The sequence below is a fragment of the Lampetra fluviatilis genome, chromosome 17, assembly GCF_964198595.1.
Source record: "Lampetra fluviatilis chromosome 17, kcLamFluv1.1, whole genome shotgun sequence".
NCBI classification, from domain to species: Eukaryota; Metazoa; Chordata; class Hyperoartia; order Petromyzontiformes; family Petromyzontidae; genus Lampetra; species Lampetra fluviatilis.
The window spans coordinates 1,647,713-1,664,779 of record NC_136291.1 but is presented as its reverse complement, the minus strand read 5'-3'; the positions used below and the strand labels follow the sequence as shown (position 1 = coordinate 1,664,779).

General features: G+C 55.6%; 1 protein-coding gene across 1 annotated transcript in view; it reads right to left on the bottom strand.

The window, feature by feature from the left end:
• Window positions 1-17,067, bottom strand: part of LOC144936968 (uncharacterized) — a 111,696-nt gene that overhangs the window by 8,352 nt on the left and 86,277 nt on the right. Inside the window, exons 8-9 of the mRNA XM_078864225.1 lie at window positions 10,240-10,404; window positions 7,533-9,263 (exon numbers count right to left, since the gene is read on the bottom strand). Coding sequence (XP_078720351.1) covers window positions 7,533-9,263; window positions 10,240-10,404 — 1,896 coding nt within the window. The remainder of the gene's footprint in view (window positions 1-7,532; window positions 9,264-10,239; window positions 10,405-17,067) is intronic.

Genomic DNA, 17,067 nt, shown 5'->3' with positions numbered 1-17,067 from the left:
GCTGTTAGCGAGCACCTATGAAGAGGAGGCCTAGGACCGGTTCAGATAATAGTCAACGGCTTTGGCCGTGAGCGGTAATCGAACTCGGGTCACCGAGTTCGTAGCGCGGCGTAGCGATCTTCTGTGACCACCAACCAACCACCGTGACGAACATCAACCAACATCGTCAACCGATCCATCATCTCTTTCGCCGCATCTCCACGTTACACCGCTCGTGTCGTGGTGCCACCTTCAAGGACATCGCTCGAGTATCCACGACCGTCCCCCCTGCCCCCCCCTCGCACCCGAGTGACCCCCCCTGCCCCCCAGTGACCCCCCCCCCTCATCCCCACCCCTCATCTCTCCGCTGTCTCCCCGGCTCTGCGCGAAAAACCGGCGGGGCCTCTTTAGAATTACCGCAATCAAATCTCGCTTAGCGAAAATAAAAGGTATGAAAGCTACATTTCCTAATCCAATTTGAGACGAATATTAAAAAGTAATTAAAATGAATAATTAAAACGCGTGTGAGTAATGGCTGGTGTTGGAGAGACGAGAGAGGCAGTGAGAGAGAGAGAGAGGCGTGCGTGTGTGGGGAGGGGATGTGCATGGAAATGTACCCAAAGATAAAGGTCCCCTGTATAGCATTAAACAGAACTGCCGGGGCAAGTGCTGTTTAAGCGAATAGCACCCATGGCGGTGTGGTTGTCACCGGCGCCGGGCCGCCTTTGTCTCGCAGGACGAGGGCCGGTTCAGATATCGCGTCACTGAATGTCGAGGCCGTGAGCGGGAATCGAACTCGGGTCCGCTTGGGGTTTCGTGGCGCTGTGCACGCTAACCGCTGCGCCACCGCTCACATCGTAACACGCGTGCACAACGACAACCCCCCCCCTCCGCCCCCCTTCCGTGTAGCCTTCAACAGAACTGTTGGGGCGAGTGCTGTTAGCGAGCAGCGGCTTTGAAGGGCGGCACGACACACGAGGGGGGATCACGTGGTCTGAAGCACTCCCGGCCGTCTTTGTCTCCCTTTTGGCGATTTTTTTTTTTTTACACCGCACCAGATACTCGTCTGAAGCCGAGTCGACCTAAGGGAGGCCCAGGACCGGCTCAGATAATCGTCACCGGTGCTGGTGGCCGTGCTGAGCGGGCCGCGGTGGCTTTAGTCGTGCTAACCACTGCGCTAACCGCTGCGACACCGCTCCCCTGCATAGCACGCGCACGCACGCGCGCACGCGCGCGCACTCGGAATTTCCAAATGCAAGTGTTCACCGTGAACTAATGGCTGTCAGTTGGCAGTGTTTGCACAGGTAAGGCTAATTGAATCTAACGACACTTTTTAAAATGGAGTGCCTCTACATCCCCCACTTACACTGGGGTACGGGGGGGAGGGGGGGATGAGGTTGAGAGACTCTTGGGGTCTTCAGTTACGGGATGTCACATCTTCTCCCAAATCCTTAACCCTTTCATCGTCTGCGTACTAAACAATCATCACGATCATCATGACCATCTTCATCATCACCATCACGAGCCATGATCTACCCACTGCTATAGATGAAGGCCTCCTAACCCAACTAAAACTCGGGTGGCAGGAGCGGTGGTGCAACGGTTGGCACGCTCCGCTACCATCCCGGCGACCTGGGTTCGATTCCAGCTCACGGTCAACACCAGTGACGATTATCTGAAAAAAACATCGCAACTAGGGAAACAAAGGTGGCAGGGCGTGGTGCTGGCCATCTACCCCCGTGTGTGCCGTGCCGGCCTTCATAGGTGCTCGCGAACAGCACTTGCCCCTACAGCCTGTTATGGGGGATCTTTGCCTTTGTTAGTTGGTGAGTAGGTGAGTGAGTGGGTGTGTCGGTGAATTAGTGAGTGGATGGGTGAATGAATAGGTGGGTGGGTGAGTGGGTACGTGAATGGCTTGGTGAATGAGTCGACTGGTCAGTGAGTGAGTGAGTGGGTAGGTGAGTGTGTGACCGAGTGAGTAAGTTAGTGAGTGAGTTAGGTGAATAGCTTGGTCAGTGAGTGAATAAATGAGTGGGTGGTTAGGCGAGTGGGTGGTTAGGTGAGTGGGTGGGTGAGTGAGTGAATGAGTGGGTGAGTGAGTGAGTAGGTGAGTGGGTGGGTGGTTAGGTGAGTGGGTGGGTTGTTGAGACGAACAAAGACGATGAGTACAAAGATGAAGACGATGATGATGACGATAATGCACGGGGGCAGCTCTCATTAATTATTCTAATGAATTGAAACGTTCAGCGGAGGAGGAGGAGGAACGTCTGTTGAGACGCGTCAACGATAATTGCGATGAAGTGTGGCGGGAAGTCTCCCCCGCGTAGGCAGTCCGGAGACACGCACCCCTCACCCTGGGAGACCCGAATCAGACGCATTATCATCACACTTCATCACACATCATCATCGCCATGGCACCACCGTGCACGTGACGTGGCAGCAGCAGTAGTCGCAGTAACAGCAGCAGTAGTTGCAGTAGTAACAGCAGCAGTAGCAGCAGCAGCAGTAGCAGCAGTAGAAGCAGCAGCAGTAGTAGCAGCAGCAGCAGTAGTAGCAGTAGTAGCAGTAGTAGCAGTAGTAGCAGTAGTAGCAGCAGCAGTAGTAGCAGCAGTAGCAGTAGTTGCAGTAGTAGCAGTAGTAGCAGCAGTAACAGCAGCAGCAGTAGTAGCAGTAGCAGCAGCAGTCGTAACAGCAGTAGTAGCAGCAGTACGTATGTATGTTGAACTTCTTTTTCATCGTACATATCCAACCGTGCTTATTGGAGCAGTCGCAGCTTCAGTAGTAATAGGAGCAGGAGCTCCCAAGAAGACCACCCAGGCCTCGCTCCTGCCCAGCCTCATCCCCGCCACCCCTTCCCACCTGACCGTCTCCCTCCCCTCTCCTCCTGGACATCCATTCCTCTCTCTCTGTCTCTATGACCTCGCCAACTTCGCCTGTGCTCAAGCGAAGATGGCGGTGTACAGAACGAGGAAAAAGATGCTGTCAGGGGCCTGCTCAAGGCGCGGCTCCGGCTGGAGCACGCGTACCACACACATGTCGGTGATGTGCACGTCTTCTCCGAACGCTGGGGAGCCGGATAAAGCCCCTCTCTGTACCAGCGTGGACGGCACCCTCGTGTTCACCTTCTGAAGCGCTCGCTCGTCACCGTGGCGTGCGCGATGACCACCACCACCACGTGACTTTTCTTTCGTGTTTTGCGCACTGCATTTAGCGCCACAGCGGGTGGATTTATAGCGATTATTCGTTTGCTGGTGACTTTGTGTGTTTCATTTCGGAATCGCCTGCAGTGCTGTTGCTGCTGTCGGCAATAAAAGTTGTTTAAAAGTCAAAAGTCTCTCTTTCTCTATCGATCTCTCCTCTTTCCTCCTCTATTATCTCCTGTCCTCCTCCCTGTCCTCTCATCTCTCCATCTCTCAATCCATTCCTCGATATATATACACACTATATATCTCTCCCCGTATCTCGTCTTTCCTCTCCTCTCTGATCCATTACTCTCCCACTATCTCTCCTCTTCGCTCATCTCTCCTCACATCCCGTTCCCTCTTCACCCTCCTCTATTTTTTTTACGATCAGTGGAAACAAGAAGATACTCGGTATAGTCGGCATTTTGCTTCGTTCATCATTTCGTAATTTATTTTTAATAACTTTGCTTTATGTAACCCCCCACCTCTCGCTCACTCTCTCGCTCACTCTCTCGCTGTCTCTCGTTCTGCACGCAGCCCTTCTCGCAGTCCAACGGCCTCCGACGGGTAGCTCATATCAGCATCCAGAGCTCCCCGTCATCTGCGACCGAGCACACGGCCTCCTCCATCGCCCACTGCTCCTTGAAGGCCGGCACGGCGTGGGTCAGCCGCGTATGGCGGAACTCCAGCCACACCCTGGCTCCGACCAGAGCGCAAAAGATGCTCAGGCTGCTGGCCGGACGTTTCCCCTCCAGGGCCACCTTCCTCGCCCTGTAAATGGCGAGCTTGGCGTAGCCGACGAGCACGTTGACCAGCCCCTTCTCTCACCTCCATATCTCTCTCTTCCCTTCTTCCCCCATCTCTAATACATCTCCCATATCTCTCTCTCTTCATTTGCCCTCCTATCGCGCTCTCCAAGGCCGTAGACATGGAGTCAACATTGGGGGGGACCACATCTTCCAGGGAGTCTGGGGGTCCCCCCCCAGAAAAAAATCTAAAATTGAAAACGAATTACCTGCCTAAAATAATTTTTAAATTAACTAACACATAGGATGGACTTTTTATTTATGTTTTTACAATAATGTATAATAGTGTATTGCATTACATTGCTCTGTTTTTTTTCTTTTTTACCTTTTCTTTTTTCATTGTATGTAATGGCAGAGATAAGGGATTTATAAAGTACAACCATAACCACAATCATATAAACAGACATCTATTTAAAAGCAATATATTGGGGGGGGTGACATTTTGAGCACCCACACGCCCAAACAACCACACAGCCACACAGCCACACAACCACACACCCACACAACCACTCAACCACACACCCAAACACCCACACAACCACTCAACCACACACCCAAACACCCACACAACCACTCAACCACACGCCCAAACAACCACACAGCCACACATCCACACAACCACTCAACCACACACCCAAACACCCACACAACCACACAAACACACAGCCACACAACCACACAGCCACTCAACCACACACCCACACACCCAAACACCCACACAACCACACAGCCACACAACCACACAGCCACTCAACCACACACCCAAACACCCACACAACCACACAACCACACAGCCACACAACCACACACCCAAACACCCACACACCCAAACACCCACACAACCACACAACCACACAGCCACACAACCACACAGCCACACAACCACACAGCCACACCGCCACACAACCCAGCACACATACATACAAACACACAGCCAGAGATACAACCACACAGCCTACTACACGTACAACTACACACAGCCCACCACACACACACACCTACACAGCCGACGACGCATACAACCACACACACAGCTCACCACACATACAACCACACTACCACACATACAACCACACATCCACACATACAACCACACAACCACACATACAACCACACTACCACACATACAACCACACTACCACACATACAACCACACTACCACACATACAACCACACATCCACACATACAACCACACTACCACACATACAACCACACTACCACACATACAACCACACAACCACACATACAACCATATAACCACACAGCCAATCACACATACAACCACACTACTACACATACAGCCACACAGCCATCGAGCCAGATATACAAACACACAACCGCACAGACAAATATACAATCACGCAATAAATACATCATTAGAACACACGCAGGTCACAGACATCATCCGAACTACCTCCGACGATTGCTCTGGGATAGCGCTCATTCTTAATCCACACAGATGGATTCACTATTCTTGGGAAGACACAGTGGAACATTTTGAGTGGCAATGTTGTTCATGTCCTTATCAGCAGGCATGCGCTACAGAACCCGGCGACCCGAGTTCGATTCCCGCTCACGACCAACACTTCTGACGAATATCTGTACCGGTGCTGGGCCTCCCCTATGTCGACTCAGGCTCAAATGTTTACCTGATGTGATGTGCAAACTTCGCCACTTGGGAGACAAAGGCGGTCAGCCGTGGTGCTCATGAGGTGCTACTCGCTAACAGCACTTTGCCCGAACAGTCTGTTAAGGCGACGCAGGGGATGTCTGACCTCTTATGCGTACGAGTGTATGTATGTCATTGTGTATATGTGTGGTTTCTAATCGCTATCAAACCAAGCACTACCCCCATCACCGTCACGATCACATCTCCTCCATCACCGAGTCCACACATCGTAACCGTCGCCTCCCCAACATCACCCCGTGCCCCCCCCCCCTCGGCTCCCCGCCCCCCAACCCAACCTTCATCCCAACTCCCCCTCAACCCATCACCTCCATCACCACCATCACAATCCGCCGCATCAGTCCGTCCATTGTTCCAGGTCATCCACATCGCATCCATCACTTCCATTCCACAACATCACCAATCCTCGTCTCTCCATACCCCCCCACCAGACCCCCCCCCCCCATCACCATCACCCAGCCGCGGGGGGGGGATAAACATCCCCCGCTACTCCACAGCTCCCATTAGGGAGTTGATTTGTTAAGAGTTGGAGGGAGAGAGAAGAATAAGAAAAACCTACATATAAATAAAAGTCGTCATTTTATTATTTTACTATAAAGAGGGAGGTAAGGGAAGGAGGGGGAGGGGTGGCGGGGGAGAGAGAGAGAGAGATAAAGGGAGAGAGACACGGAACCCCTTGTCACTGTTCATCAATTAAACTCGCGAACCGCCCCCTTCCCACCACTTACCGCCGCTCCCCAGTTCGCCTGCAGCAATTTTCCGACTTAAATCCATGCCACTTTAATCAAAATTAGAGCACCGAATCATTTGGTTGTCACAGGCTGTCTTATGCATGGGAGGGCATTCAATTACCGATAATAGCAGTGTCACATGGAATCATAACCAGGGCGCCGGCGAGTAAACACGAGAACCACCACGCAGCACCCCACCGACTCCCTACGAGGAGGAGGAAGAGGTGGGCAGGTGGATGAGGTGGGCAGGTGGATGAGGTGGGCAGGTGGATGAGGTGGGCAGGTGGATGAGGTGGGCAGGTGGATGAGGAGCAGGAGTTGGGGGTAGAAGGAGGAGATGGTGGAGGAGGAGGATGTGGAGGAGACCGACTCTGCTCTACGCTTTAAAACAAAGCTGGGGGAGAAAATGGGGGAGAAGGCAGGTGAGAGTCTGAACCAGGTGAGAGTCTGAACAGGTGAGAGACTGAACAGGTGAGAGACTGAACCAGGTGAGAGTCTGAACAGGTGAGAGACTGGACCAGGTGAGAGACTGAACCAGGTGAGAGTCTGCACCAGGTGAGAGACTGAACCAGGTGAGAGACTGAACCAGGTGAGAGTCTGAACCAGGTGAGAGAATGAACCAGGTGAGAGACTGAACCAGGTGAGAGTCTGCACCAGGTGAGAGCCTGAAACAGGTGAGAGTCTGCACCAGGTGAGAGTTTGAACCAGGTGAGAGTCTGCACCAGGTGAGAGCCTGAAACAGGTGAGAGTCTGCACCAGGTGAGAGTTTGAACCAGGTGAGAGTCTGCACCAGGTGAGAGCCTGAAACAGCTGAGAGACTGAACCAGGTGAGAGACTGAACCAGGTGAGAGTCTGAAACAGGTGAGAGACTGAACCAGGTGAGAGACTGAACCAGGTGAGAGACTGAACCAGGTGAGAGTCTGAAACAGGTGAGAGCCTGAAACAGGTGAGAGACTGAACCAGGTGAGAGACTGAACCAGGTGAGAGTCTGCACCAGGTGAGGGGCTTGATCTGTCACTGACGATGGATGGCGCTAGGATCCTGCGTACTAACCAGGGCGGCCTGCCGGGCCCGAACCGCGGACCTCTGCAACGACGATCGGCGAATGCAACCACCACCGCCGCCGTGATTAAGCACCAGGCCTACCTTCGCTGGACAAGTACAGAGATCCGTCCACTCCGTCCTGGTCGCTCGCAGCTCCTCCACCTCCTCCTTCACCCCCTCCGCCTCCTCCTCCTTCACCCCCTCCGCCTCCTTCTCCTTCATCCCCTCCGCCTCCTCCTCCGGCCGCTGCCACCGCCGCCGCCTCCAGCACCCAGCGCGTGGGGATCTCGAGGCCGGCCAGGCTGGGCAGACTCGAGCGCAGCCACTCCCACGTCTTGTCCAGGCCACTCACTCTCCCCTCACTCTCCTGCTGCTCCTCGTGCTGCTGCTGCTGCTGCTGCTGCTCCCCCGTCACGGCCCGGGCACAGGCCGAAGTCTCCAACGACGGCAGTGCTGATGAAGCCTCCGTCGCTGACGCCTTCGACGTCGCAGCCGCCGCCGACTCCTCCTCCTCGTCCTTGTGTCCCGCGATCGATGGCGGCGAAGACGTGGATGAGGAAGAAGAGGATGAAGAGGAGGAAGGGGAGGACAGCGACGCTGGCTTCTGCGCCGTGTGCGCCGGTGCGGAGAGGAGGCCCAGCTGCCGGGAGAATTCCGCAACGGCGGCCGCATCGCCCCGCCTGCCACACAGCGCGCCATTCGGTTTGCCAACGACACTCCTCTTACCGCCAGCGCCACCACCACCACCGCTGCCGCCACCGGCCCCGTAAACACCACCACCGCCACCGCTACCGTAACCATCGCGGCCACCGCCCACTTGGCAGCCGTGCCGGGCCAGCGGTGGGCAGTACCGGGCCTTCATGAGCGGGGGTGGGCCCGTGCGGCCAGCCGGCGTCGCAACGAGTGGCCCGCGTTTGCCGGAGCTTTCGCCGGAGCTCAGCAGTGGGGGGCCTGTCCGCCCGGACGTGGCATTGGCGGTGGCAGAAGAGACGCGGAGTCTCGATTCGTCGGCTCTCGACGACGGCAGCGCGGTGCTGGCGCCGGTGGCGATAGCGCGGTAGCTCCTTGCCGGCGGCGGTGGCGGTGGTTGCGGCGGTGCCGGCGGTGCGTGCGGGTGCTCGGCGATGGGATGCCGCGGCGCCCTGGCGACCCGGCGTGGTTTCACCGAGAGGTCGAGCGGCTCGTGCTGAAGGCCGTCGGCGCGCCGCTGGCACCGGCGCTCGCTGTTCCACTGCTCGGCCGAGAACACCTGGGCGGTGCGGAAACACCGAGTGCCGCCACCAGCAGCGGCGGCCGTGCCAGCAGCGCCACGGACAGCCTCGCCGGCACCGCGGAGAACTCCAGCGACCCCATCAGCACCATGGACAGTGGCAGCGCTAGCACCGCCATTCTCCGAGCCCTCCGCAAAACCACCGCCGCCACCGCCGCCGCCGCCACGGCCGTGGCCACCCACTGCTGCCACCAACTTGCGCTCGAGGAAGCCCAGCGGCCGGAACTGCCCCGCCGTCCTGGCTTCGCCGTCGAACGCCGGCACCGGCAGGCTCCTTCGAAAGCCGGCCGCGTCACGGTACACTGACGTAGCCGTCGACGTCGACGAGGAGCAGGAGTTGTTGCGACCCGTGGCGGCTCCGCGCGGCGAGGCGGCGGAAGCGGCCGCCGAGGCAGCGGCGGCGGCGGTGGTCACCGGGGCCTGGTGGTTGAGCGCGAGCAGGGCCTTGAGCGAAGCGGTGCTCTGCGTGGCCACCGAGCGGTGGTAGTGGCCCAGGTGGTACTTGAGGGAGGAGGACTGAGTCCCCGCGTACTCGCAGTGCGGGCACTTGTACGGACGCTCCCCTGTTGCGGGGGGGGAGGGGGGGGGGTACACGCAGAAGGACAGCGTGTGAATGTCGCTCACTCCGGTCATTATTGACCCTAAACTAACAACAAATTATTTGTATTGTAGCAGGTAAGGTCCCAATGAGCAATGCAGCTCTTTGTCAGAAGTCACCTGGCCACAGATGATAGCCCAACGAAGTAGCTCATCACGTGGCAATGTACAGCAGCCAAATACGCTCATCGCACGCTTCTAAATGTGGAGGGGAAAACCGGAGGACCCGGAGACAAAAACCCACGTGACCACAGCGGAGTTTGACACCGCAAATCCAAATATACCGCAGGCGTCACCGGCCGGGATCGAACCCATAACCTCCTGCACGCCATGCGAGGTGGTTAACATCTCACCACCACCGTGTGCCGCGCAAACTACGTTGGGCGCCATGTGACCCGTGACGTGCACGCGATGGTCCGCTTCACGGAGGAGCAGGAGGGCGCGTTCTGAGTCGTCACGTCTGCCTCGCGAGAGTCGTAGCGCCTCAAGCGGCCGCCGCGGGTTACTGGCTCGCGTGCTGTGCTCGAACCCCCTGGACAGCCGAGTTCGATTATCGCTCCGGGCCATCAACACCGGTGTCGATTTTGTGAACTGGTCCTGCCCTCCCCCCCACCCACCCCTATGTCGACTCAGCCTCCAATGAGTAACCGGTGCGCTGTGTAAAAACATCGCCACTCGGGAGACAAAAGACGCGGCGCTGGCCACCCACGCCATCGTGTGCCGTGCCGGCCTTCGTCGGTGTTACTCGCTAACTGCGCTTGCCCCAAAAAGTCGGGCGAGGCTAAACGGGGGGGATCCTTGCCGTCGATCGACAAAGCGGGCGTGAAAGCACGTGCCACGGCTCCTCGGCCGCGCCTGACGATCGCTGCAACTTACCTGTGTGCGTGCTGAAGCTCACCTGTGTGCGTGCTGAAGCTCACTGGTGTGCGTGCTGAAGCTCACCTGTGTGCGTGCGTAGGTGAACCTTCAGGTGGTGCGAGCTGCGGAACGTCTTCGCGCAGAAGGGGCAGTCCCTCTCCGTCCGTGACCCCCGACCCCCCCTGTCCTTGTTGCTGTGCTGCAGCTGCTGCCCATCCCCCAGCAGGCGCAACACCTCATCGCTCAGCTCTGTCCAAAGTCAACAACGACAACAATTCATCATCAGCCGTGTTCTGTCCACTGCTGGATGAAGGCCTCCCCTGTCCACACCCCCCACCACCCCTGCCATTGCCATCTCCCGCGATCTAACGATACATTTTGTGAATGAGTGGGTAGGTGAGTGAGTAAGTAGGTAGGTTAGTGGGTGCATGGGTAGACGAGTAGATGGGTGGGTCAGTGACTTGGTAGGTGGGTGGGTAGGTGAACGACCGGGTGGATGGGTAGGCAAGTGAATGTGCGGAGTGAGTGGGTAGGTGGATGGGTAGTTCGGCCGATGAGAAAAAACAGCCAGCCCCAGTCCTCGGCGTGCGATCAAGAGGAGTCAGGAGGAGTGAGGAGCGTGGTCCTTGCTGAGAGAAGCGATAGAGAAAGGTGCAATGAAAAATATTGAAACTCCGACTGATGCTCCTGCTGTTGTGGAGTGACTCATGCAGCCAGCTATGGCTGCAGGGTCTGATGATACATGTTGTTCATGTTGTTTATTGTGAAAATTCGGTCACAGTTCCTATGATCACTGTTTCATTGCTTTTATGGCTTTATCTTTGGTGATTTCGAAAAGTTTTTTTGGTTTGGCCATGTTTGTTTGTTGTTGTAGTACGGGGTTGTCTTGTGGTTGTTGTTGTTTGACTTGCATCCCACTTGGATTTTTGCACACAGCGTTGGTGTACGGTGCTTTTTCTGCAATATTTTGCTGTCTTTTCTTGGATTTTATGTTTGCACTTAGTCACAGAGTCACTTTAAGATGTTTTCTTGTTCATGTTTTTGCTTTTTTGTTTGTTGCGGTTGCACCCGATTCAAGAGCCGAATGGCTCACAGGGCTATACCTAATACATGAACTTGAAGTTGAAACTTGAGAGTCGCGTTGATCAAACTCACATTCACTTGACCCATTCGCTCCAGATTGGCGGCGCGTCGCACGTGGTTATCACGCCGGCACATCGATCGTCTCTCTGTCTCTCTGTCTCTCTGTCTCTCGGTGCCCCATGCGCCCCTCTGTGGAAGAGGAGGTTCGTGCGGGACGCTACTGGCCAGCTGGGAGGCAGCTGCCTGCGAACAACGGCGGAGGAGCGACGCTCACAACAACGAGCGGAGCGCCGCTGCGGATAAATCTCAGCAAGTTGGCACAGTAGGGGGACACAGGTGGTGCATCTGCCAATCATCTCAGTCAGTCGACCCATGGCACCTGGGTCAGTCCCGTGACCTCCTGCCAGCAGCGATCATTCGACACTTTACGTGGCCTCAAGGTGCACCTAGCCTGGCACAAGTGACATCACCGCCACTGAGTGGTGACCGGTGGTTGTTGTTGTTGTGTCCCTCCCTCCGTCTCTCTCTCTCTCCATGTCTATACGTGTCTACCTGTCTGTGGTTCTGTCTTTCTCCCCGTGTATGTCTCTCTCCCTGTCTCTATCTCCCTGTGCATCTCTCGCCACGTCTCTCTCTCTGTGCATCTCTCATCCCGCGTCTCTCTCCTTCTCTACCTGCGTCTACCTCCCTGAGTCGATATCTATGTATCTTCTCCCCCTGTCTCGCTTGCTGTGTATCTCTCACCACGTATCTCTCCCTTCCCCCTGTATCTCTCCCAATGTCTATCTTGCTGTGTATCTCATTTTCTCTCTCTACCATTGCCAGTTCAGCAACAGCATCACCGAGTTGAGCAGCAGCAACAGCAGAAGCAGCCGCCTGGGTGATGACGTTCGCGTTGGCGCGTGCTGCTATTCCTCGCCTCGCCCTTCAGGTGGCAATGCGCCTCCACGGATGACGTTGCTCAGACCGCCGCGCGCTCACGCGGGATACAAACGGCGCGCGAGAAGTTGATTATTTTTTTTAACAAAAATCGCGCTTCGGAATCGGCGATCGAGTTCAACTTTTCCGAGTTCTGGAGAGGTGTCCAAAGCAACACGAATGTATCTCCTTCTTGTTTTGGTGACCGTACCCCCACCACCGCAGGAGTGACAGATGCGGTACAGAGCGGTGTGAAGCCGAGTGGACTTGTGCCGATTCCCGTTCTTCTTCGTATTCTTTCGTATGGCATTGTGAAAAGCAACAGGTTATTCTTTCGTCTTAATTATCGTCATAAATGAATGCAAATGTTCCTCATCCAGTCCAATGATGTGGGGTTGACGCAGTGCGTTTTCCAGCGACATCGCCAGAACGTGCGTGGATGGAGCGTTCATCGGTGACTTGCTGGGATGGTTTGGACTTCTCCAGGGTCAAAGTTGGGCGATTCTTTGCTCATCCGTTGATGGAACAGTGGAACGCGCATCCGCCGTGTCGCGTTCGAGCGCGGTTCAGCGTGCTCCACGGTCGTCGTGGAAGAGGGGACCGTGTCAAGATCGGATGCTCGTGAAGGACGCTGTCGGGGCGGTCGGGAGGCTGTCGCCCTCCAACAACGACGAGGGGGGGAGGGGGGAGGGGGGCGGAGGAGGGACCGCTCAAGACGACGAGCGGAGCGACACCAGAGTTGGCACAGCAGGGGGCACAGGTGGTGCATTTCTCGATTGAAAAACTCATTTCTTTAGAACTGCTTCTCGTGTTTAGTGTTTGTTGTCCTTCGCCTGCACCTTCGATTAGCGCGGTTGGCTACGCACGGTGACAAAGACGTCCAGCATTCGTACGGTGTACATACATTTTCCGGTCATCTCAGTCAGTCAACCCATGGCGCATGCGTCTATCCCGTGACCTCGTGCCAGCGGCGAGACTTCGACATTTCACTTGATAGCCTCAACGTGCACCTAGCCTGGCACAAGCTCCGCGGTGACGCCACTGAATGTTGTTGTTTTTGTCGCGACCCTCCGGCAATCAAGGAGGAACAGTTGCTTGCCACTTGATGCACGCGGCGGCGGTGAGTGGCAAGTCATCGATGTGAATCGATGATGAATCGATGGCTCGTGTTAATGATGAGTGCCCGCGAAGTGGAGTGGTGAGGAGGAGGAGGAGGAGGAAGAGGGGGAGGGAGGGGGGAGGAGGATTTAAAAAAAAAACCGGAGGACTAAGAGTGTTGCTCTCCCCCCACGCCATCTTTTCCTCCTCCCCTCTTCTCCTCGTCCCCCTCATCACCTCCTCTGCTCCTACTCCTCTTTCTCCCCTTCTCCTCTGCCTCTTCCTCATCCTCCACTCTCCTCGTCGTGTCTCCTTCCTCCTATACCCCCCCCCCTCCGTCTCCTCTTCCCTATCTTCCTCCTCCCCTATTCCTCTGCTCCTCAACCTCATCCTCCCCTCTCCTCTCCTCCAAGTCTCCATCCCTCTCTTTCCCCTCCCTCCTCGTCGTATCCCCCCCCCCACCACCACCACCACCACCCCCGCAAAAGCCTCCACCACGCTAAATTCCGCAGTCAGCCAGAGGCGGAATTAGACTCCTCCGCATCCTTCACCTTAATCCGCCGATTTGGAGTGAACAACCACACAAGCTGCTTACGCTTTAGGCGTCACGTAAAGAAAGAACATTGCGACCGGCCCCAGAAAGTAGGGTACAGACCCCGCACCGCCCCCCAACCCTCCCCCCCAAGCCCCCCCCCAGCCCCCCCCCATCATCTATACGCAGCGCCCCCCTAAAAGGGGTGAGAACACTCGCTCTTGATATTTCTATTCAGAGTAAGCCGACGATTCAGAGTAAGCCGACGACGATTCGCCTCCTGCACGCAGATCTTGTCTCTGCATATACAACGACGGTGTGCTTTACACATCTCATCAGCCACGCGGCGTAAGACGAGGCGGGGATACTGGGGCGACTCAACGGGAGGGAGGGAGCGTGGGAGATGATTAGAGGAGGGAGGAGGAGACGGGGAAGACAATCAAACTCTGCACCGGTTTCGCCAAACAGTGTCTCATCAGCAGCGTGCTTGAACCAGCGCTGCGGGTGAACTGTCACATGTCCATTGGCAGTCAGCATCTCCGTACGTGTGTTGAATTTCGTTTGCACCGTACGTAGCCAACCGTGCTAATGGGACGTGCTGGGGTAAGGACACTAAACTACTAAACACAACGAAGCAGGATCCCACATCTCTGTTGGGTCTCTGTTGGATGCGCGTCCTGGTAAGGCGCAAGCTGCAGTGGTTAGAGGGGCTCACTCCAGAGCTGCCTCTGGCGGAGGCTTCTTCCGCACATCAGTGAGCGGGACATTGCAGGGCTGCGCTTCTACATTCTTAGGTCCGGCAGAGGTAATGATGTCCCTGTTGCGGTTAGCAGTGGCGAGAGTGATCGGAGTAATCATGATGATGATGCTGCAGAGAATTAAGATTGATATCACCTATTACTTGTGGGATGATGAGTGATTGTTAGTGATGATGATGGTTCATGATGAGTGGTAGTAGTGTGGAGGAAGTGATGACGATGGTGGTATTTGTCAACGATAGTTTTCTTGTCTAACAACAAAACTGGTCGTTGTTGATGCTGTTAACGGCGGTGGTTACGATGTAGACCGCGGTTGTTGTTGTGGTGGTGGTGGTGGTGGTGGTAATGTTGGTTTAGTGTTCGGTGGGGGTCGGGGTGGGCGAGGGGGTCGCGAGGGGGGGTGACGGTGGGGGGGGCTGGACGCTCCCAGCCCCCCTCTTTTATTAAACAAACATTCGTTAACCAATGCTGGAAATTAGGCCGGAAAATGGAGCGCTTAAATCAACGCAAAGCAAAATAAAAGCGTGGATTTATGCGCGCCGAGGGCGAGGGGGGGGGGGCAGTGGGGGGTAAATTGTTTGGGAGGGGGGCTGTCATGCATAATTGCGTTAGCGTGATCTAGATAGCGGGGGGGGGGGGGGTCAGGAGCGGGGAGGGAGGAGAGGGGGGGGTCAGGAAGCCGGGACGATGCCCGAAACGGAACGGACATTCAGTTACAAGCACACAAAGTACCTTGCACCTACAGACAAGATAAAGGTCCCCACGCCCCTCCAGCCTTCACAGGCTGTTGGGGCATGTGCTGTTGGGGCAGGAGTTCTAATTGTTTACACATCGCACTGCGTACTCGCTTGAGGCTGAGTCGACCTAAAGAAGGTAGCCTACCAAAGGTGTCAGATCTCGCTCGCCGCTGATACTATGATAATGCTATGAGACGATGTTTTTAATTTATTTAACCAGCTAAGGTCCACTGAGCTCTCTATCCTTTTTTTTCAGAATCGACCTGCCGACAACTGATAGCTCAAGGAAGTGGCTTGTCACGTGAAATGTAGAGCGGCAGCCAAACACTGTCAGCGCGTGTTGTTTGTAAATGTGGAGGGAACAAAACTGGAGGACCCGGAGAAAGATCCACGTGACCATGGGGAGAGAAACACGAAAACTCCAAAAATACAGCAGCAGGCGTCGGGGTCGGGGCCGAACCCACGACCTCCTGTCCACCAGGCGAGGTAGTTAACATCTCCTAGCCACCGTGATGATGATGAGAGAGAGAGACCCAAACTCCAAATATACAGCAACAGGCGTCGGGGTCGGGATCTAACCCATGACCTCCTGTATACCAGGCGAGGTAGTCAACATCTCCTAGCCACCGTGATGATGATGAGTGAGACCCAAACTCCAAATATACAGCAGCAGGAGTCAGGGTCGGTGTCGAACCCACGACCTCCAGTATACCAGGCGAGGTAGTTAACATCTCCTAGCCACCGTGGTCAGGAATAAAACTCAGGCAGCCTTGTGAGCAGACGAACTACACAGCGCCCCCCGTCTCTCTCAACCCACCAATGAACCCTTCCCCCCCACCCACCCCCCCCCCCCGGCTCAACCACCTTTGTCTCGCCCGCTCGACCCGTCCCTACCTGGCACGCCACTCGCCACACGCCGCGTCACAGATGTGTTTCCATAAAGCACGAGACGATCACGGCTCGGGGCTTCAACATCAGCGGGGTTCCATCCCGGTCTCAGAGCCGACAATAAAATATTAAATTCCACCCCCTCCCACGCCGGCACACAACATCCAGTATACCACTCGCTGTGCGGCTGTGGCTACTACTGTGGCCGCGTGGATTTTTCTCCGGGGTTTTTTTTTCGTCCACATTTAGAATCCGACTTCACGCGATTTGAGAAAGAAAAAATAAATGTCGCCGCTGTAAATGTCCCCCCACGTGATAAGCCGCAGTTCGTCGAGCTGTCATCTGCGGCCAGGTCGCTTCTGAAGAAGAGCCACTTTGTGAAGTCACGTGTCACCTATTCCAGTCTACCAGTGATGCGGACAACATTTTAGTTTATTGATCCTTTCACAAAAATAAAGATCCCACGCCCCACCCCCGTATAGCTTCAACGGGCTGTTGGGGAAAGTTCCGTTAGCGAGTAGCACCCATGAAGGCCGTCACTGCACAGGGAGGGGATGAGTGGCTGAGTCGACCTAGGGGAGACCCAGAACCGGTTCAGATAACATTCACTGGTGTTGGTGGTGACCGTGAGCGGGAATCGAACTCGAGGCGCCTGGTTAGTAGCGTAGTGCGCTAACCACTACACCACCACTCCCCATTACACACACACACGTACAAAGACAATGCACCCCCGTACAGCCTTAACAAACTGTAGGGGCAAGTGCTGTTAGCGAGCACCTGTGAAGGCAAGCACGGCGCACGAGGGGGTGGGTGGCCAGCACCACGCACGGCCGCCTTTGCCTCCCCTAGTTGGCGATATTTAGACATCGCACCAGGTACTCATTTGATGCCGAGTCGA